The 22,741-nt window shown below is 34.7% G+C and overlaps 1 protein-coding gene across 1 annotated transcript in view; it reads left to right on the top strand.

The window, feature by feature from the left end:
• Positions 1–15,444, top strand: part of SYT6 (synaptotagmin 6) — a 172,849-nt gene extending 157,405 nt beyond the window's left edge. Inside the window, exons 5-8 of the mRNA XM_070939858.1 lie at positions 1,004–1,175; positions 2,609–2,759; positions 9,180–9,284; positions 15,373–15,444. Coding sequence (XP_070795959.1) covers positions 1,004–1,175; positions 2,609–2,759; positions 9,180–9,284; positions 15,373–15,444 — 500 coding nt within the window. The remainder of the gene's footprint in view (positions 1–1,003; positions 1,176–2,608; positions 2,760–9,179; positions 9,285–15,372) is intronic.
• The last annotated feature ends 7,297 nt before the right edge of the window (positions 15,445–22,741 follow it).

The raw sequence follows: 22,741 nt of genomic DNA, 5'->3' as shown, positions 1-22,741 counted from the left end.
GGTCACCAAGTCACTTCTAAATAAAAAAGGGGGGCAGGGATATACTTAAAACCAGATGGTATCCAGACTGGTGGTCAGCCCATTTAAATTCTAATAGAAAAAATAATGTCTTGGTTAATTTTTCCTATTTTCTCAAATACTTTAAGTAGACAGCCTCCACTGGATTTTTTTTTTTTTAAAGAGGAGAACTGGGATTACATTTTAAAGTTGACAAACCAAGCTTTCCCTGTCACATAGATTGAAGCTAATAGTTTTGACTGAGCTACAGTATACTCTTAAAGAATTTTAAAAATCTAGCTAAGAAAACATTTTCAAGTGAAAATTACAAGCAGAATCTGAACCACGTTCTTGAAGTGTTTGATGCTGTTATCCAAGCTCCAAGTAATATTCAGCTCTGCTTTCTCTTTAGAACAATTTTCATTTCTTTCAACAATCAGCTAGCATGCCATGATCACTAATCTTACCCATTTTTCAGAGAAACGTTTTCAGGATTTCCCCTCATTTTTAAATTTTCTTTAAATTGTCATTCTGCCATAATTCTTAGTTACAGAAAAGGCCTTTTTCTTTTTCATTTTAATTAACTATAGCATATTTGAACGATCAAAAAAGAATCCTAATTTATGAAAAGGGGTCCATATTATCAAGCTTTAATTTCTGACCATTTTTCACTTTTCCTATCCAGATCCTACATATATGTGAATTATATACTTGTAAGGAATTCTTCTTTTTGTAGGTCCCTGGATGGCACCTAGATAATCTTGACTGATCTCATTTCCAGAGTGTTACCAAAAAAAGATGAAATGAATGTGGTGATGAAATTACACATACAGATTTGAGCTTGACTTAGAAGAGCAGGCTGAAAGTGCAAGTTTGCCACCATAATTCTGCTTTTCTCTGTCAATATGTTTATTATTCAATTTTAGGTATGTTGCAGAGAACTCCCTTAATTATTGGGAGACTAGAAAGTGTTCTATAATCTCTTTGCTTTTCCCCTGTTCACCAGATCCGTACGTCAAAGTATCTTTGCTCTGTGATGGAAGGAGGCTGAAAAAGAAGAAAACCACTATAAAAAGAAATACACTTAATCCTACCTATAACGAGGCAATAATTTTTGATATCCCTCCTGAGAACATGGATCAAGTCAGTTTGCTTATATCAGTTATGGATTATGACCGGTAAGTGAGAGTCTTTGCAATCTCCAAATCCCATCTGAATCATTATCCCCCATTCACATTTCATGGTATGATTCATTTGATTACATGTACTTTGTGCTCAGAAAAATTGTATACTGTATATTCTTGTTTCTCTGTTATTGAGCAGGTGAACACAGTTCTGGATTTCCATTGTTTCCGATAAGAACATGTTTAGTTTTCTCCATAGAGATTAATTATATTGATCACCAGAACAAAATTGTCATTCTGCCATAATTCTTAGGTACAGAGAAGGCCTTTCAAAATTGATATGCAGGCAAATCTCAGAGAAAGGATAAGTTCTACCTAGGAGCTCTACTTATAAAAACAGTCCATATCTTGATTGCAAGTAGAATAAAGTCACTGTCCCTGTTTTACCTAAGGTTTTGACTTTGGGGGTGGCATGTTTGGAATTCTTTTTTTTTTTTTACATTTTAAAAAATTCGTTAGAGTTAATTCCTTCCACAAAATTTCTAATACTAAGGAAAAATTGGACACCCACTTCTGTTTGGATTCTGAATTTCAGTTTGCTGAAATAGAGTCTTCAACAGCATGCGTTAGTAGCAAGGAAGAGGACTCAGAAACTGATTCTTTATGAGAGACTTGGAATTTCTGTTTTACAACTGAATATATAATAACTGGAATATGTGTACTACACTGCTGCTTATTTGTCTAACATGATTCCACTGCTTTCTGATAAATCAATCAGATTTGAATTGTAGAAATCTAGACAACCACTACAATATTGAACATATTCTTGCTGTTATTTATTTGTTGTCCATATTTTTATAGCCCAGATTTTATAACTCTATACACAAATTTTGTTTAGCTTCTCCATATTATTTTTGAACTGAGGTCCTTAGTTCATTCTTTTCGTAACAACAAAGACTGGGAACAAAGACTGGTTTATACTTCTATGGCTTTTAGACAGGAAGAGGTCAAGAATCTGGTCTAGAATTAATGCTGAGTAATCATGGATAAAGTTTGCCTTATTTGTTTAATATTCAGTGTTCTTGTTTAGAGTAGCATCTCAATCAGATTAATCTGTGATAAGGTATCATTTTCTTGAGTTTCTCTGTCTCACTTAGCTGCTACTTGAAGAGAGAAACTCATGGACATGAAGAAATGGTATGGACTCTTTTAGAATGGATATGTTTGGGGTTATTAATACTTAATGAATGCATATTATAATTTAAAATACACATTTTTTGCTAAGATAGAAGATCAACTGTAGAAAAAATTACACTACCTACTCAAAAAATATATTGAGCCAAGAAAGAGAAATAAAGCAATAATAAAATGTTGAAGAACCAGAAAGTGATCCTAGTGAATAAAAGAAATTTCATAGGGTTAATGAGTCAATTGCCAAAAGAGAATAAAAGTATTAAAAATATCCTACATGTGATTATTGCTTTCAGGGTTGGCCATAATGAGATTATTGGGGTTTGTCGTGTGGCAAACAATGCTGAGGGACTAGGCCGAGACCATTGGAATGAAATGTTGGCTTATCCACGTAAACCAATTGCACATTGGCATCCACTCGTAGAAGTGAAGAAATCCTTTAAGGAGGTATGTAAAGATTTATAATTTTCTTCAATACGTGTCCAATAGATACTCTAGAAGCAGAGAAACAATTTGCAACTTCTAAATCCTTTCCTTTATTAATGAGCTCAAGCCACAAGAGTGGCTTGGTGGGAAATTTATAGAAGCAAAAAAAACTCTTGGAAAGTTCCTGCTATGTTTGAGATCTACTGCATTTAAGCAAAAATTTGACTGTAGATTATTTTTTTCTAAATAAACTATTGCAAGCAGAAACAGTGGCATGATGAGTAATCCAGCTGCAATTAATACTTAAATATTGCTTTGTCACAGATGGATATGACATGCTAAAACCCATCGGATAAACTAAAAAGAAGAGGAAGTTCATTGCAATGAGTCATTTGATAATAGAAAAAGCTACTCAAGTAGAAAATATATCTTGCAGATTTATAAAAGATATACAGTGCAATATTTAATGGCAGAGCTTTAATGATTATTTTTTAATACAGTAAAATCTTGATTTTACAGTCCCTGCAGACAGAATGACTATTAATCCAAATTTCATTCACATCCATTTCTGTCATCATGTCCACCAGTTTATAATATTAATCCATTAAACGGGTGTGAAATCTAAACTGTAAAAACTAAAATGTTTTAGAATGTCTGCTAAATCAAAGTCCATTAAACCGAGGTTTCATTCCTTTTTATATGCAATAAAACATATTTTGAGGAAAAGAACTTCCGGACAGAATTAGTCCTATGCTCTTGACTGAATATTAGGTAATCCTAAATTTAGTTTGAGAAGGTTCAAGAACTTCAGTGAATAAATTGCTTGCTAATTCAGCAAGAATTGGTTTAAGCAACCTATTCAAAGCAGGGAGAACTTTATTAAAAACCTGTCCTGGTTAGACAATCAGCAACATTATGAAATTATCAAGCCATCTTATTACCTTAAAAAACATATTACCTTAAAAAGCTTCGAACATACAGTATCTGCTGTATGTTCCTTTTCCAATAACATCTATCTCAAAGCAGTTCCTCATAAGAAAAGAATTTAGAAAAAAATATGTCTCAATATAATATACTAAATATATAGCATAACAGCAATACAGAATTAAACATATAATAAACAGTAAGTGCAGTTAAAACACATACATTTATTCCAATATAATAGCATAATAATAATTTAAAAAATGAACAGCCTTAAGTTACAAAGCAAACTGATTTGCATGGTAAGATAGTAAGTGGAGTGTGTCCTTTGGCTGCTTACAAAAGAAGCTTTGTGCTTGGAAGCAATCTCAGTTTATATAAATCATCTTAAAATTCAGGAAACAAACTGGGAGGCCTTTCCCATCACTCACCCCCTCCCTCCAGTTCCCCATCTCTTCTTGTCATCTGTGAATCTGAGGCTGCTGAAGATCCAACAGAGATAAGAAACCATTGTACTTCTAAAATAAGCACATCAGATGCATATATGTGATGTATCCCACCATGATAGTTAGTCTCCCACCAAAATGTTGTTTTTTTCTTTTAGAAGTAGATCAAGCAAGACAAAAAGAATTGATGTGAATATTTTCTGAAGGAGGGGTTGGAATCTCTACTGAAGCAGAAACTCATTTAAACAAGATATAGTTTGCTCATTAAATCAAATACATAAATAGTTGAATTACCTTGCTGCCCCAGGGAACCAAAGATATTTTCCAGATGCAAATAAAAAAAAAAACTTGGCTTCCATGGGCTTTTGTTTTCTTTTATGAAGTCCAGCTCTGTAGACTAGAGCAACATTTCCAAAATTGCAGCTGCTGTTCATTGCAATTTCCAGAACAATATACTCTAGCCATTTGCTATTAAAAATTTCCCTTCCTCCTTCTGTTCACCTTCTACTACATAGTTCCCTAAAAGTATAATATTTGTAATCTAACACATCCAAAGAATCCCAAACTAAAGATTAGGGCAGACTGAAGAATTAAATTTAGAGGCTAGGCAAGGAGTTGAATAAGTGTTTCTGATTAGATTAGAAAGAGGAATTCCTTTTATTTCTTTTTCTTGTTTCCCCCCTTACTTTATTAGTTTGTGTTAGCTTTTAACTTCATATTTTAAAATTTTAATTATAAGTATCTGTATATGCATATGTACATTTATGTAGTATATATAAAATAGAGCTGGAAGGGACCTTGGAGGTCTTCTAGTTTAACCCTCTGCTCAAGTAAGAGACCCTATATCATTTCAGACAGGTGGTTTGTCCAGTCTTTTCTAAAACAACCCCCTCCAGTGATGAAACACCTACAACTTCTGAATGCAAGCTGTTCTACAGCTTAATTGTACTCACCGTTATGAAGTTTCTCCTTAATTCCAGGTTTGCTTCTGTCCTTGATTAGTTTCCATCCATTGTTTCTTGTCTTGCTTTCTGGCGCTTTGGAAAATAACTCAACCACCTTTTCTTTGTGGCAGCCCCTCAAATACTGAAATACTGCTATCATGTCACCCCCAGCCCTTCTTTTCTCTAGACTGGCCATACCCAATTCCTTCAACCATTCTTCATACGTTGTTGTCTCCAGGTCTTTAATCATCTTAGTTGCTCTTCTTTGAATTTTTTCCAAAGTCTCAACATCTTTTTTGTAATGTAGTGACCAAAACTGAATGCAGTATTCCAGGTGTGATCTTACTAAGGATTTTATAAAGCGGTAATAATATTTCACATGATTTTGATTATATACCTCTTTTTATATCACCAAGGATTGTATTAGTTGCTGGCTCATATTTAAGTGATTTTAATTTAATTTAATTTATCAAATTTCTATGCCGCCCAACTCCCAAGGGACTATGGGTGGCTTACAGCAAAAAAATAATATAACAAAGAACATAGGAAAATTATTAAAAAACATTATAAAAACATTTTAAAAACATTAAAAGTCCATGCACACCACATCCATTCATGGCCAGATCTCGCAAGATTGTAACAGTGAGATCAATGGCCTCAGGCCTGCCGGAAAAGCCAGGTCTTCCAGAAGGCCAATAGGGTGGGGGTAGTTCGGATCTCAGGAGGAAGTGATCATCTATGAGGACTCCAAGGTCCCTCTCACAATCACTGTTTTTGAGGCAGGTTTCACCTAATCTGTACTTGTACCTTTGTTTTTTCCTGCCTAGGTGTAAAACCTTGCTTTTCTCCACATTAAATTTCATGTTGTTGGATAGGGCCCATTGTTCAGGTCTTTCAAGGTTTTTTGAGTCCCGAGTTTGTCTTCTGGGGTATTGGCTATTCCTGCCAGCTTAGTGTCATCTGCAAATTTGATTCTATTCCATCATCTAAGTCATTTAGGAAAATATTGAAGAATACTGGGCCTAAAACAGAACCTTGGGCTGCCCCACTGCTTATTTTCCTTCAAGTAGAAGTAGTACCATTAGGACTACTCATTGAGTATGGTTTGTCAGCCAGTTACAAATTCATCTGGTGATGATGCTGTCTATCCCACATTTTTCTAGTTTACCAAGAAGTAGGTTGTGCTCTACTTTGTTGAGTGCCTTGCTGAAGTCTAAGTATACTATGTCCACAGCATTTCACTAGACTACTAATTTAGTCATTTTATCAAATAATGAAATAAGATTGGTTTGACATGATTTATTTTTAACAAACCCGTGCTGATTACTAGTTCTCATCCATAAGAAACTAAATGTCTTCAAGGAAGGGAAAAAAAAGTCCAGTTGCCTCTTGAAAAAGCACCTTTGGGGCAACCATGATCTGGATGACTGAGAATCTCCAAAAGCAATCTATCCCAACTTCTTTTGGAAGGAATCAGATTTTATATTTTTGTTCCACATACTAAAGGTCAAGCACATTGTATGCTGCTCAGTTTCTCCTATGCTTGCTCTAAAGCTTGTGGTGCTCCACTCTAGTTTGGCACCTGAAAAAGGATGTGTCCATCTTTTGGTCTCCAACTAAAATGCTTCCAGCGGCAACATTTTCTCTGGAAAGAAGGTTGGAAATGCGTACTAGAAAGCTGAGTTCTTTGGCCTCATCTTCCTCCCATCCCATCAATGATACTGTGGGCTTCAGTTTATATAAATGCAAATGTCTGTTTGGGGAAAAAAATGCATAATTGCACCTATAATATTTTATATTAAGTGCTCATCTGATAAAATGATCACCCCCACATTATTTAAAGAGGCTCAGGAATAATTGTAACCTAAAATTGAGTGCTGAAATATCACTTGAAATATCCACAAATTGTATCATGATGATACCTGACAACTTCCTGTGCAGCAATATTAAATGCCATGTACAATTATAAAACAATGCATTTTAAATTATATTCATAAAGTATCTTATGCATACCTAAAGTGTGTTTATCATGTGCCAGAAGTAAGGACTAATTGAGGCTCTCTTACATGACAAAAAATCTTTCTTTTACTGTGTTTTTTTCAAATATAAATCCCCCCAAGTGTACCCAAGGTTACTCTCAAGTAAATATAGATAGGATTGCTGCCATAATCAATAAGCATTTATCTGCTAGCAAGAAGGATGCACATTCTAGCAGTATAAGACATCTGAAAATCATTAACCAGATAAAGCTTTGATCAAAGCTAGATGGACTGGATTCAATATTTTCCTTCATTTTTATGTTTTCCTTTATTCTTTGATCCATTAGAATTTTCTCTGAAAGTAAGGGGAAGGATTTTACAGAGTCTTTTTCTTCTATAGCACTTTCTATCATCACTTGTAATTTTTAAAGCATTACTCAATTCTTCACTACAGAATTTGGTACCCATCAAAAGCATTAGAAAGAATGGAATATTTGTTTTAAAAAATCCAAGATTGAATTCTAAACAATTAACTGGTCATATTTATACTTTTTTTTTTAATTTTGAAGACAAAAAATAGAAGAGGCTCAAGTTATTGACACCATTAAAAAGGATAGTTGTAGGACCGAATTTACAGCCGTCACATAACAAATTGTGTCTGGAAATTCTACATTAAAAAAATACAGGACTTTGTTCCCCTCATCGAGATGTAAGCTTTCACGGGTGCTAATTACTATAACAAGACACTACCTTTAGATTCAAGTACAGCATGTACTCCTTTGATCTCCTTCTGCTAAGAAAAATTCTGAGCAATATGCAGGGTTGGGAAGCATTCATGAATAAATAAATGAATAAAAATCCCAAACCACCAAACCAAACATAGCACAATTTGCTGTTCCTTTGTGGATGTGAAAAAATTTGAACCAGATTTAGCAACTGAGATCTAGTCTGCAAGCCTTTATGTTGTTGAAAACACCACTTCACATCTGCCAAAAATAAACCTATTTAACATCTGGCAATTTAATGACTATTTACAATGTAACTGTTGATGGGATTTATCATAATTTTCAGTAATATGGAAGGAGGACTCTGGAATGTGAACTGAAAATCTTAGTGTTTTTTTTATTTAGGGCTACCAAATTTGAACTGCAAAAATTTGTACGATGACTAGATAGCAGGAAATAAAGTTCTACGTTTTTCTACAGTCATGTGGTCCCCTGTAATTTTGCAAAGCAGATCTGATACCCCTACTTTTCTTCATGAAATTAGAAATTAATATTAATTTGGTACATGTTGGATTGTTGTTTTGCTTAGCATTTATCCTGCATGATTACAGGGTTGGCTTCTAATTCCACTGCTCTCTCCTAGTTCTCCCAGAAAAATTTACCAATGCATAACACAATGCATTGGCTTCAATTGGCTTGTCACAGAACCTGATCAAGGTTGAGAGTGAAGGTCACCCAGCTAGTTTTTGTACCTAAGGAGAGTTAGGAAACCCGGCTCTGCTCACTTCTAATCTAGTACTTTAACCCTTACACCATGCTGGCTCTCTGGTACCATATATATTGGATTAACAGGGATACATCAAATGATCATAGTAAGAGTTTATTTCTATTATCTCTTTTTTCTTATATTACATATGAACTGTAGCAGAAAGACAGAAGATGTGGCCAGATTGAAATTGCTCATGTATAGTATTTCATGTGTTCTCTTATTATTATAACTAGTCAATATTCAAAAAAGATATTTATACTTGCTTTTGATTAAAGTTTCATGGGTTTTTTTTAATCTTGCAATTGCATAGGATGTGATCCAAGAAAAATGGGGAAGGGAGTTAGCATGGAAAAAAGTAACAGCTGGGTTGCAGTGGCAAGACTGTGAATTTCATTAGAACTATGACAGCAGTCTCTAGTAATCATCCTTCCCTAAGTTGGTACCTTTTGGTGCATTGTAGTTGTAATTCTCAAACTTTCCACTAACATGGCCAAAGGAATTTTAGAAGTTGCACTTGTAACATTTTTGCAAGGTACTAGATGAGGAAGTCTATTGTGAGTCTGATTTGACCCAACCAAGCTGAAACAACTCCTTAGTGCTAATCACTAATGCCCTATTGATATCTGCAAATGACCCTTTATGTATTTCTGCCAACAGCAATGTCCAGTAACTGGGTTGAATGTCCCCAAGGCAGTGATGCCTGTAGCAGAACCGTCCCATTCCCTTTCTACTATGATGCTGCCTTCCTCCAAATATTCCAAGGTATCAGACAAGGGTCATTCTTTACACAAGAGATCTATTTAAAAGTATAATAACAATTTCTAAAAACAATTAAACAAACCTTGATGGGCAAAGAGCTAGCAAAGATTTCTGTAGAAAGAGCTTGGCTATATCTGACATTGCCACAGATTGTCATCAATTTAACACTATAAAACATTTACAATTTAATAAGGCAATTTCAAACTTTTGGGACTGACACTGATTTATTTTTTAAAAAATACATCAAGTACTTAATGAGGGGGTTGGCCTAGAAGACCTCCAAGGTCCCTTCCAAGTCTGTTATTCTGTGATTCTATTGTGTTATTCTGAGACAAAATGATAACTCAGGTGCTTGATCAAAAGTAATTTCTTTTATGTATATTAGAACAATGAAAACATCTAAAGAAAGAAATTAATCATACATGGAATCAATCTCAAACTATTCTAAACAAAAACAGTTTACAATAACTTCTTAGATTTTTTTTTAAAAATGTTTACTCTATAAATTGATGGTTTGTATAAGAGAAATCCATTTTATTAACAGAAGATCAATATGAAACTAATTTTGTGCGCTGAACAGATTCATCTACTTGTAGAGACCATCTCCTCTGTTACTTCTTGCATTCTTGAAATGAAAGACATTAAAGGAGAAAAAACTGCATCTCTTTCTAGGGACCTTGTGGTATAGTGACTAGAATGTTGAATTAGGATTGGGGACAGTAGGCTTGAAATTCCCATTCATTCATGAAGATAATCAGGAACATTGCTTAACACACTGTAAGCCGCCCTGAGTCAGTGGAGAAGGGCGGCATATAAATCAAATTAAAAAATAATAATAATAAATAAACATGATTTTATATTGGGGCTTCTCTCTCAGTCTGACTCTCCTCACAGGATACATGTGAGGGTGAAATGCTGAAGGAAAACCAAATTCACCTCTTTTTTTGGATGAAAGATAAGATATACAATATGTAATCATATTTATATGCCACAAATCCACCCTAGTACATTCATACTCTACATTTTTAATATAGAATTATACAAATATATCTCTTATATGCAAGGGTCCCCAATCCACTACCAGACCATGGCCTATTCGCAATTGAGCCACATGAGCCACATGCAACTTGTCTCTTGCGAGCGGTGAGCTGATCACACATACACATGGGTGCACGCAGCTAAACTTTGAAAGTTGAGCTGCACGTGCATGCGCGTGACTCAAGCTGAATGCTGGCCCAACATTCACACTGCCAGGTTCCCCTTTTCCTCCTCCAGCCAGGTTGCCAATCCGCAAAGGTTAGGGAACGCTGTCTTAATAGTTCTTTATATAATTTGTGTGATGATGCAATGACATGTCTCTTGTCATCCTTGCCTCCTGCTGATGCCCTGTACACTGTCTCCCCACAGATCTGTAAATAAAACTATCTCAATGTAACACATAGTAAATAGTCATTAGCTTTCTTTTTTTCAATCCAAACTGTCCAATTCAGCTTGTGTCTAGTTAATAATGCCAGCAATAAATTGCTATTATTATAATTATTATCATTGTTATATACAGTACTACTGAAACTTGATTAGCCCAAACAATACATTATATTGATTAAAAAGCAACAACTTTTTAATCAACGTACTTAAAATCTGCTAAGGTAAAGGATGTGTAAAAATCTGGGACCCATTACTCCTGTGGAATTAAAATTACCACAACCTTCAGTCCAGCTTTATTTGTAAAGCTGTAACTGCCATGTGATCCTGATTTCAGATGCTCCTACCTAGCTTCCCACATGCAAAGTCAATGGGAAAGTTGCAATTATGACCCCAATGGGTCATAATTAGTCAGTTATTATTATATTTATTTGCTGCTTCAGATTCAGAGGATTGTACAACATATAGTTTACAATAAATATCCAGAGTGGAATAGTTAACAATTAAAAACATAAATATAGTAAAAGCAAAACACAAATAACATTAAACAAAATATAAATAATTATTATAATAATAGTATAGAAATAATTAACACAGAATAACAAGTGTAAAACACCAAAGGAAAAAAAATCATATCCCAAAATCTCTCCATAAAAGTTTGCCTTTTTAGAAGGCTGTCAGTGATGAGGACAGTCTAGAACAGGAGTATCAAACTCGCATCGTCATGGCGTCACTTTCCCCCCTTCACTAAACCAGGCATGGGTGTAGCCAGCGCATGACACATCCGGCCTGTGGGCTGCGAGTTTGACACCCCTGGTCTAGAGGGAAGGCCTTCCAAGTGCCATGATTGAAAAGTAATTCTGTTGAGAAACTTGCATAACATTTACTTGAAACTGCTTTATATAACTGTAAAACAGATTGCCAGTAATGTATAACTGAATGTGCCTGTAAGTATGCTTAAGCCATATGCCACACAATGCTATTTACTTCCACATCTGATCTAATTTTCAGTTTCAGCAATGACTTTATGTCTAGGAAATGGAGCCTACTAAATTGTATTATCTACAAATTAGATAATTTAAAATCAAATTTAGATTTGATATAGGTCAATATTTTTTTAAAAAAAATATTGTATAGTAAAGTATACAATATTGTATACTTTACAATATTGTATTGTATTTCAGTATAGTAAAATAAAAAATAACTCAAGGGCAAACTAAGGACAAACATCTTCTGAGTAAGATAAGGAAACTTGTTGAAGGGCACTGAAATTTCATGATGTATCTAATGATCACAGTTTGCTTTAAAAAAAGTACAGTTATGTTGGTAATCTGTCCCTTTTATAATCTGTACCAATTTGTACCACTCTTAGCACTCTGTATCAGCTATACTATTCCAGAGTAGTTCCAGAATTAAGTTTTAATCAAGCCATGGGTAATAATTGCCAGATAAAATCAATTCAGGAATAATCACATCTGATGTAGCAGATATATTTGTACAAACATATCTTGATTATTGCCGCTATTTGAGAATCTAAAGTCAGGTGAAGGTCAGGAAGTACACCATTATTCTGGTTCTGGTCTGTCAGGGAAAGCATAATTCCATTGAAAAGACATGGAATATCAACATAAATGTTTGGGTCCCTATTTATGAAGAACATAACCATCTTGTCTAGTTATACTTTCATCTTGTCTACTTTTAGCCTGAAATCAAACTTAGATAATCTTTGAAATATTTACTTATTTGAAGTTAAATGGTAAGAATCGGTAAAGATAGTTGCTATCACTATATTTCCAGAAGTTCTACTCAAAGACTCAGATGGCTTCCCCTAGTGGTTTCATATAGATGTTGCCCAGCATGAAGACCATGATGGGTTAATCAGAAAAGGTGTATTTGTTACTTTCAGGTCAACTGAAGGTTTCTTTAATAGTGTTCTTTAAAAATGGATAAACATTTTGCCATCAATCAAGTAATTATTTCCCTTAATCATGGGGCTGACTGATTTAATTAGCCAGGAGGGGCAAAGGTTGAGCAGGCATTTCTCCAGGCAATGCTAAAAACTTTAGAAGAAGCACCTGCTATGCATATATCTTCTATTTCAAGCCATATGAATAAAGGGATTCTGGAAGTATGATCCCAATACATGCAGACATGCCAATTTAGAGAATTGTGAAATGACAGAAACTGTGTAGGTATGTGTGTGTGATTTAATTTTTTAAAATTAAGTAAGGCCTTTTAATCTTTTGTAATTATATTATCTCCTATTGTATTACACTGTAAAAAATTAAATAAAATTAGTTTTACCGCTAATATAGCAATTATTGCCAATGTTTCCACAGATATTTCAATTACATTATAATGCAGGAGTAGATTTACTTATTATTCATATATTATGGATTGAGAAGGAATGGATTGAAGCTCAGAGACTAAGTTTTATCATTCCAGATTAAGCTAAAATATGAAACAAAGGTAGCAGCACTTATGAATAATATTAACCATCATTGGGAATGTAATTTCTGAATTATGGTATCGTAGGAATGTCTAATCTACAGTATTATGGATAGATTATGGATACTTCAGGCTTTTTTAGGTAATCAGGCCTATGGGGTTAGAACTTTAAAAACCCCTATGGTCATCATATTGTATTGTTTTCTGATTCATATTGCTTGGGGGAGGGTTGTTTGTTTTTTAATAATATTGTAGACAAAATGAGGCCTTCCCTGATTCATTTTAATTCTTTTCTAAGTCCTTACCAATTTGTCAACTGTTTTTAGCACAAATCTTATCTTTACTCATGCTACATTCCTCTCATTCAACTGCACACTTTTCTGCTAAGTAATCTTAATTTGCTGATCATTCATCCATCATTTTGCTTATCCTTGCATAGAATTCAGTTCTCCATCTTCTCTTCTCCCCCCTCCTTTCTAATAACTTTTTACTAATATATTTGCAAAGTATTTTGTTGATAAGGTCTCTGTGGGACCTTGTTCTGCCTTATTAATATGCATTGATTTCTCTACATTGGCTTTGTTTTGCCCTTTCTTCTAATGTTCTCTTATCATTAAAGTCCCCCCTTTCTCTGCTTATGTCCTTTCTGTGCTGCTGTATCATTGCTCGCTCCCTCAGTTCGTCCTCTTTTCTTCCACTTTGTTTAGAAAACTTTTAAAATCTTTGGTTTTCTTGTTTTTTCCTTCTGTTATAGGAAAGCTTTCTGTAATTTGAAGCTTTTATATATATATTTTGTTTCAACCATTTGACTATGTTAGCTGGGGATTATGAGTAATGACATCAATCATAAAAGAGCACGAAATTGGGAAAGAATAAGGATAATATAACGTAGAGTAGGATAGGATAGGATAGGATAGGATAGGATAGGATAGGATAGGATAGGATAGGATAGGACAGGACAGGACAGGACAGGACAGGACAGGACAAAAAGACAATACAAGGTAAGATGATATAAGATAAGGCAAGGCGAGATGGGATGAGATGAGGGGAGGGAAGAGAAGGGGAGGGGAGGAGAGGAGAGGAGTAGAGATAACATTTATTGTCATTTTTTTCTGTATACACAATGGTACACATTAAAATGAAATTCCGATACTGCTCTCAAAAGAAAAACCACACACCAAACACTGTCACCATCCCAAGGATAATAATAATAATAACAGCAGCATCTAAAATTGCCAAGTTATATAAAATGACACCAACACTTAGTACATAAATACAAGCAGAAGACTATAGAAGAATAGAAAGAATATTTTAATATATCCCTTTTTGCATTTACAGAGGCCATCTTATTACATCTTCTCTCTCTACACCTTTGTCTTGATAACAGAAAACCTGTGGATTAGAATTTCTACGGTTTTTTTTTCAATTATAAACATTAAATTTGGGGAAAATGATATATAACAGTAATTATGATTTTGTAAATTGTGTTAGGCATGCTCACTAGCATATTGAAATTTTTCCTTGATTGCTTAAATTCAGTTTGTTATCCAGTATAAACCTTATCTTTCTCAGAGCCTGTATCAATAATCTCCATCCTATGATTCAATGTGGACATCTGTGAATCTTTACTATCCTCCAGAGACATCATCTTCTTAATTCGTCTATAGCTTTCAGAAGCTGTATTTTTTAATAATGAAGAGCTGGGCAAGAAACATAATCCCTCTTGGCCTACATCATATCTTTTCCCCATTTTACATTGTAATTTTTAAATTCAGCAAAATGTAGACATTACTGTTTTATTCTCATAGTGCAAAAAAAAAAAAAAAAAAATTCCCAGAAATGCTGATCTCCATTTAGGAAAGCAATATATTTTAAATCCAGACTTAATCATCCTTAGTGTAGAACATTTAAACCAGTAGTTCTTTTTTTATTTTTCTCCACTTATTTATTGGTTTCACTGTAAGCATGATTAAGCCTGAATCCAATCCAAACTTACTTTCCAGTGTGTACACTCCTGCAGGCATATTAATGAAGATTGCCACTAGGTCCATGGAAAGAAATGCATGAAAGTAATTGAGTCCTCTCTTAAATTTAAACTAATGAGACTACCCACTTATGCAGGGGTTTAATTGGTGTCTAAGCACAGATAGAAAAACTAAATTAGTTTGTGAACTGCTTAAAAAAAATGTTTAAAAAATCAGCTGCTTTTTTCTTTCCACAGTGGCATGGCCGTGCAGCCAGCTTTGATAGTCAAGGTTCCTGCCCCTCTCCCAAACCACCTTCAACACCATGATCCATCAAGTGGTGAATACTGGGCCTCAACCAAATTCTTTTTGTTTTGCTCTGATATTTTCTCCATGGGTCTTGAATTCCAATTCAACCTATTGCTGAGTAACAGAAGAATGAGGATCAGACATTCCTTGTTTCCACCATGAAAAAAGGCACCAAGGCCTTTTACAGTGGTGTTTGTCTTAGTTATTTCTATCTATCAAGGCCGTGTACTTTGTGTTTTTTCACTTTTTGGATATGGCTGCTAAAAAGAAGAAAAGAAAAAAGAAGAGAAAAGAAAAGAAAAGTCATAGGCTGGAACTCTGGCCTATAAAATAATATGTAAAATAGTTATTTGTGTGTATGTAAAGGAACAAATAATAGAGAACTGTTGTACTTCTGCGCATCAGCATGCAGATTTAAGAGAGACAGCAGAATGAAAATGAGAAGGCCTTGATTAGGCTCCTTGTGACATGTGAACACCCTTTTGTTATTGTGATCAGTGAGACATTACAGCTTTTCTTATTCATGCTGTGATGTTCATGGAATCTGTGAAATACAGCCCAGCCTATCCTTCTGTATATTTTAAAGAATTGCTAATTCCTCAGGGAGAAATGATCCATTTTTTGTAGTTGTGTTCTTGAAAGAGCCTTTTGCATGAATTCAGCTGCTTAAGGTCCTGTGAACTCCTGTGGCAGTTCTGCACTGATTACAGGTTTGTGAACTTTTTTTTTAAACTATTTCTCTTTTATATATATTGAGTTGCCATTTCTCCTCTCCCTTCCCCCCTCCGCTAAAATTGTTATATTATTTAGATAGGTATTTTTTCATTGTGATTTAGTTCAGGTTTCGCCAAGAAGCAAATACACTGAATTAAATTAGTTTGCCACAGTTATTTTCAAAATTAACTTCTTTAAATTTGGAAGCTCAAACAGGGCAAAACCTCTTTTACACTCCTCTGCCCTGCAAAAATGAAAGATTACACATTTTATGCCAAATGTTTTCACAATAATTATTTCTAATACAGTTTTGTTTCCTTTTCTGTGTTAAATCACAAGGTTGTCACATGGCATTTATCTTCATCTGATTTTGAGGGTGCTAATAATGGCATGCTGGCGCTGTATGTAATCTTACTCTCATTTGCCCACCATTGCTCAAAATATTTTTCCGTTTCTGCCTCTCTTGCCTGTGCTTATAGGCAGTTTGTAATATTTAAAAGCAGCAATCAAGTGAGCTTCACTAGATTACCATGGGACTTTCTGGGAATTTATCATTATCTTTTCTCTCCTACTCCTAGAATCATTTTTAAACATTCTTTTTAATTTCTCCAGGGACATGCAAAAACCCTTGGTCCCTTCATAGCCAAACAGCATGCTCCTAGTAAACTTTTGCTGCAAATTTTGGCAAGTATCTCCCCCCCACCCCCAATGCAAATACCGAACGTCAGTTGATATTAAATCTACTTCAGTTCAAGCCTTGTATATTCATTATCTTCAACATCCTGGTACCTGCTATGTCTTATGTACCTGCTTCTATGCTGTTGCCGAACAACTGAAAGGTGGCAGTCATAGTGACCAGGTTGCTAATATGTGGTTACTACAATACCAGCATTATCAATAACTGGATGTAACGTTGCTCAGTGATGAAGACTTAATGTTGGCACTGCTGAATGATGAAGCTTGAAAGTTTTGGCATGAATCGAGCTCTGCTAATCCACCTATGGAACCAATACTTTTAAAAGAAACATAATATACAAATATTGATGATCTCATCTTAGAGCGTTAACTTTCCAAAGCTTTCATTGCATGAAATCAATTTACTTGTCTTTTGGGGATTAATATTTAAGCACAAAATGTGAATACATCTGGTTTCACTGAACTAAACGAAACTATATTGTACTGTTACCCTTTTCCCATCCTATTAATTTCAGTGGAAACTGAGATGTCTCCAGCTTTCTTTAAATGTTTCTCCATCCTGCACATATGATTCATGCCTGGAAGCAAAAGTCTAAATAAGGATTATCATTCTGAATCTGATTCTCCAAAGGTCACATGTTGCTGCTAGGATGAGGGTATATACATCTTGTGGCACATACATAATACCTCTTCTGTACTGTGCACTGAGAAACAAATTAACAAAGCTTACAGACTTAAAAACACTGGCCACCTCTTCATTAGGCAAAGCTAATATCCAGAGGCCATCAGTTTACAAGTTTCTGGATCAGAGAAATAGATTATACTATATTAATGGTTACCCATAATGAGTTTTCACGAGAGTCTTAAGAATGACTTAATTTACAAAAATACCTCTGCTAAGCTTCTTCCCTTTGGTTTTGTTAGGCTTTTTATCTACTTGACAGGGATATTATTGTGTCTTTGAAGTGATATTTGAAATATTTTGCTTTTAGACTTGCAATATTACCTGTAATGACAGAAATGTTCTCAAATCACTGTACATTAACGTTCCACCCAGATACGTTCAATGCTGAGCCCAATTTTTTAACAAACACTTTTAAAATTTAATCATAATCCTTATCTCTGCATTAATGTTCTGACTCACTGATCTGAATACTTTCCAGACTTCTGTAAATAACTTTGTAGGGAAATTTTGTTCTGCTAAAGACCAATTTGTTCTAGCTCCTCACCACACCTTGTGTCTTAATTTCCTCTGTACGTGCCACATGCTACAGGAGCATCAGTCTAATAAAGTGACTTTTTTTGGAAACTCTTGTCTTGGGCATAATTTTGTTTTTTCAATTTCTTTTCCGCAACAAGGAAGGGAAATAGCCAGTTAGTTAATAAAACAACATTGTGTCAGCTGCAAAAAAAAAAAAAAAAGGAAAGGAAAGGAAAGGAAAAAAAAGACATTGAAACAAGCTGAAAGGTAGTCTATTTTCTGTTAGGAAAGACATTTTTTGTGATCTTACCTATCAGAAGTGAGTGATGGTTCTGAAAATAAGATATTTTCAAGTACATAGTTGGAATACAGGATACTTTATTATAGTTTCCCTCAATTTGGGGGCTTTAAATGTGGTGGTTGTGTTCCCAGCAAACGTGGTTTCATACACTTTCAGGATAACAAAGGGAATGGGTTTCAAAGGTCATGAGAATCTGAAAAACTTTTTTAATTTTGTAACTTAGAAGATTTAAACAGTGCTGAAAATGTAATTTTGATTATGGGCCATCAAATTGATGTCAACTGTTAGCACCTATCACACAGATAGGATAATATATCCTCAATCTGGCCTTTCAGATTTCTAATGATGGCTCCATAATCACTGGAATTGAATCCATCCACCTTGTTTATCTTCTCTTTTCTTTTCCAGCATTATACACTTTTAAAGAGAGTAGGATCTTCTTATAAAGTGCTGAAGACATAGTAATTTAAGCCAAGTGACTTGTATCTCATGTGAGAACTTTGGCTTGATTTATTGTGATCCATTTGTTAGTTTTACTGGGTATCCATCATAATCTTGGGATTCTTTTCCAAGAACAAAGTTCAAAAGTGTTAATAGACTTTTTCCTTCAGTCCGTTTGATTTTCTTTTAATCAGTTACTATTTGTCTATTGGCATCCTTCAACATATCAATTCAAGGTCAGAATCTCCCTCTGAGTTCAGAATTCTTTTGGTAGACTTTCCTTGTTTTTCTATTTCTTTTTCTACCTTTTATGTCTACATATATCACTGTTTCTTTTCTTTTTGAATAGCTTTCTGAAATTCTTTGTTAAGTTCCTTCCCAAACTCTTTGAGTTCTTTTTTGTTCTTGGCAATTTCCACCATGTTTTGTCTTCTGGTTTTCTTTCTTGTTTTTTGTCTCAGATTCAATCTTAACAATTCCTTTGATTTTCATGCCAGAGTTCTTCTGCTTCCAAATCAGTGAGTTATAGGACTATAAAAGCAATTCCTGATGTTGTCCTTGAAAATTGTGAATATTTGTTCAAAATGATATTGTGGAAACTGACTGGCAAGGATTTCTTGGGAAGAAATGGTGGACTCTTTCAACCTTCTCTGGAGGAAGTGAGGATGTGAGATTATCCACATTGCATTCCATACATTTGCTCCTCCCCAAGGAAATTGCGAAGCAGTGGTCACCAGAGTGTGGCAGAACTGAGCTGAAGGAATTTGCTGTTCTTAATCCAGCTGCAGACAGAATCTTCAGAGGACACTGTTTTAAGGAAGTTAAAGTGACAAGACTGGAAACACCAGATCACTGTCTTCAATCCTTAGTATAAGAAAATGAAACTATATCTTTATAAACTTTAAGAATTCAAAGTAAACAGCAAGAAAAGGTTTTAACTACAGAAAATTAGTTAGGGGCTCAGAAAATGTTGGGAGATTTGATTTTGAATATTGAAACTTTGAAATGATCTTTTTTTTTTTATTTGATTTATATGCCGCCCTTCTCCGGAGACTCAGGGTGGCTTACAATGTGTTAAGCAATAGCCTTCATACTTTTGTATATTTTATACAAAGTCAGCTTATTGCCCCCACAATCTGGGTCCTCATTTTACCTACCTTAGAAAGGATGGAAGGCTGAGTCAACCTTGAGCCTGGTGAGATTTGAACTTGCAGTAATTGCAGGCAGCTGATGTTAATAACAGTGCTTTAGTCTGCTGCGCTACCAGGGCTCCTTATTTAAAGAATAAGTACATTTTTATGGTAAAGAAAAAATATTTTGATATTAGAGACATAACAATGGCATTCAGAGATAGTTGAGGAATTACAGTGAGATTTTAAATCAACAATTTCAGGTTATGCATTTTTATGAAGAGTCTATTTCCAGAAGAGCTGCTACACCAGAAGATGCTGTTATAGAAAATGTTCCGACATGGGGAAAAAATGTGAACAGGAATTTTTCACTGATATACCAAAAAATAACTGATGAGGCTATAATGAGTAAGATGAAAATAATAACTTCAGTTCATTTTTATGTAAAAGGAAGGAACATAAAATTGGCTCATTTGCTGAGGATCAAAGTGAAATATGTTGTTATTTTAGGGGGATTTTTTTTTAGACTTGCTAGAGCAATATTATTATTGGAAAAATATTGTTATTGGATTTACTTGCAGTTAACATGGTGTTTACACCTTTTTTTCCCTACAGTCATTTTATCTATCATAATCTGATAGCATCTAAATTGGCTTAGTATCTAACTGCCTTTGCATTTAAAGAAAGGAATCTTTGTGAGCTTGTTTTCTTTAAAGGAGATATTGCCCTTCTTTGTCATTAAATTTCAGCTTTTTGTTTATACTGGGATACCAGGAGCACTTGATGCCTCCTAAATATGGATTTGCTTACAGTTAAGAGTGAAACTGTTTATACTTGTGATGAGGATGGGAAGATGGTTTCTACTTTTTTTTCTTTTCTCTTTCTATATTTTCTTGCTTTTTTGCTTTCTTGTATTTTTATTCTCTTTCTTTTCCGTTTGTGTTATCTTTTATTATTGTAATTAAAATGTTTAATAAAAGTATTCCTTAAAAAAGAAGCTGATTGGTTTTGTTCTTCTGTTTTAACTTGATTGCATATAAGCAATTTTTTATCTGTTCCACGGACAATCTCCAGTTACATCTTTCCTTCTGTATCTGAGCTCTTCCACCTCTTTGTCCTAATAATTTACTCAATTTTATTTCTGTGTACTCCACCTGATAATGCCTTAGTACATAGGCATCATTTTGTTTGTTTGTTTGTTTGAAGGGTGTTACCAATGAAGAAATAAGCTCCATAAAATTAGTTGGTGTATGCTTTCTTCTTTGATGGCACTTTGATTAGCGTATTGTTTTTTCTTTGGTTTTTTAAAAAAACAATTTAACAATTTATACTTAAATTCAGGAAGATCCATCATTTGTATTTATTTGTTTGTTTGTTAAATTTATTTGCCACATATCTCACCGTGGGGTTACTCTAAGCAGCTTACAATAATAAAAAGGAAGAAAAATAAAAGGAATGCAAACAGAATAGAAGTAAAATAATAAAACAACAAAATAAATGAGGACAAAGGAACACAGTGAGAATAACCCAAAAGTAGTTTTTCAAGAGGCAACTGGACTTTCTTGTTTTTCTTTGAAGATGTTTCACTTCTCATCCAAGAAGTTTCTTTAGCTCTGACTGGATGGTGGGGGATGGAAGGATATATTCCTTGCAGACAGCTGGTCATTTGCATTCTTTTAGAGAGATGTTGAGACCACTTGGAGGTTTATTTATTGGTTCGATTTATATGCCACCCTTCTCTGGAGACTCAGGGCGGCTTACAATGCGTTAAGCAATAGCCTTCATACTTCTGTATATATCTGCTGAGTAGGGCTTTTGGCCCCCCCAAGCGGTGTTCATTTTATACAAAGTCAGCTTATTGCCCCCACAATCTGGGTCCTCATTTTACCTACTTTGGAAGGATGGAAGGCTGAGTCAACCTTGAGCCTGGTGAGATTTGAACTTGCAGTAATTGCAGGCAGCTGGCAGCTAAGTGCTACTTAACAGCACTTTAGTCTGCTGCGCCACCAAGGCTCTTCCTGACACACTTATCTGTATGCTCAGGGTCACCTGAGTAGTGCCAAAGGGGGTGGAGCCTTCTTGGAACCGCTGAAAGGACTGTATTGTGGAGCTGTGTTTTCTGACGGATGTTTGCTTCCCTGTGTCCCTTCATTGTTGAACAGCTGGTGCAGGCTGTTGGATATGAGTCTGTGTTGTCTCCATCTCAAGCTGAAGCCCGAATGATTCCTGTAGTCTGCATTTTTCTAGAAACGTGTTCAGAGTCCCACACCATTCTAGGGCGTTCATCCCAAAGTGCATAGCTAAATGTCTGTGACAAATGTGAATCACTATTGGAAAGAGAAATGACAAATAGGATTGTGAGGCACAGAATTAGAAATTTGAAATAATGTCACTCCTGATATTAGGAGACATGCTATGTAAAGACATTAAGTAAAATGAAATGGAAATTAAAAAAAAATCCAATGCCAAAGTAACTAAAGAAAAAAAAAAAGGGTCCCTTAGCTGGCTGACCTTACCCTTGTTGGCCAATAGACTTAAAAGTGCAGAAACTCAATGCATTCAATCTTGAATTTGGCAGCAGCTTCAACCCACTCAAAAGTATCAAATTTAGAAACATATTTACATTTTGTTAGAATAATTAATAATACACCTCCCTAGGTTTCTTTCTCAAATTTTCACCTTAAATGTTTTCTGTACAATTGCTGTTCTGTTTTAGCAATTTCCTTTATGAAATGTGAAAGTCACATGTACTGTATAAAGCTTGAGTTTTCCGATTCTTTCACAGAAATGAAATTTGACTCAGGAGAAAACTAAAAGAACATCTTTCAGTTCCT

The sequence above is a fragment of the Pituophis catenifer genome, unplaced genomic scaffold, assembly GCF_029215685.1.
Source record: "Pituophis catenifer annectens isolate HBS135680 unplaced genomic scaffold, rPitCat1.0.hap2 SCAF_3, whole genome shotgun sequence".
Classification (NCBI taxonomy): Eukaryota; Metazoa; Chordata; class Lepidosauria; order Squamata; family Colubridae; genus Pituophis; species Pituophis catenifer.
The sequence above is the reverse complement of the archived record's forward strand: the minus strand, read 5'-3'. Positions and strand labels throughout refer to the sequence as shown.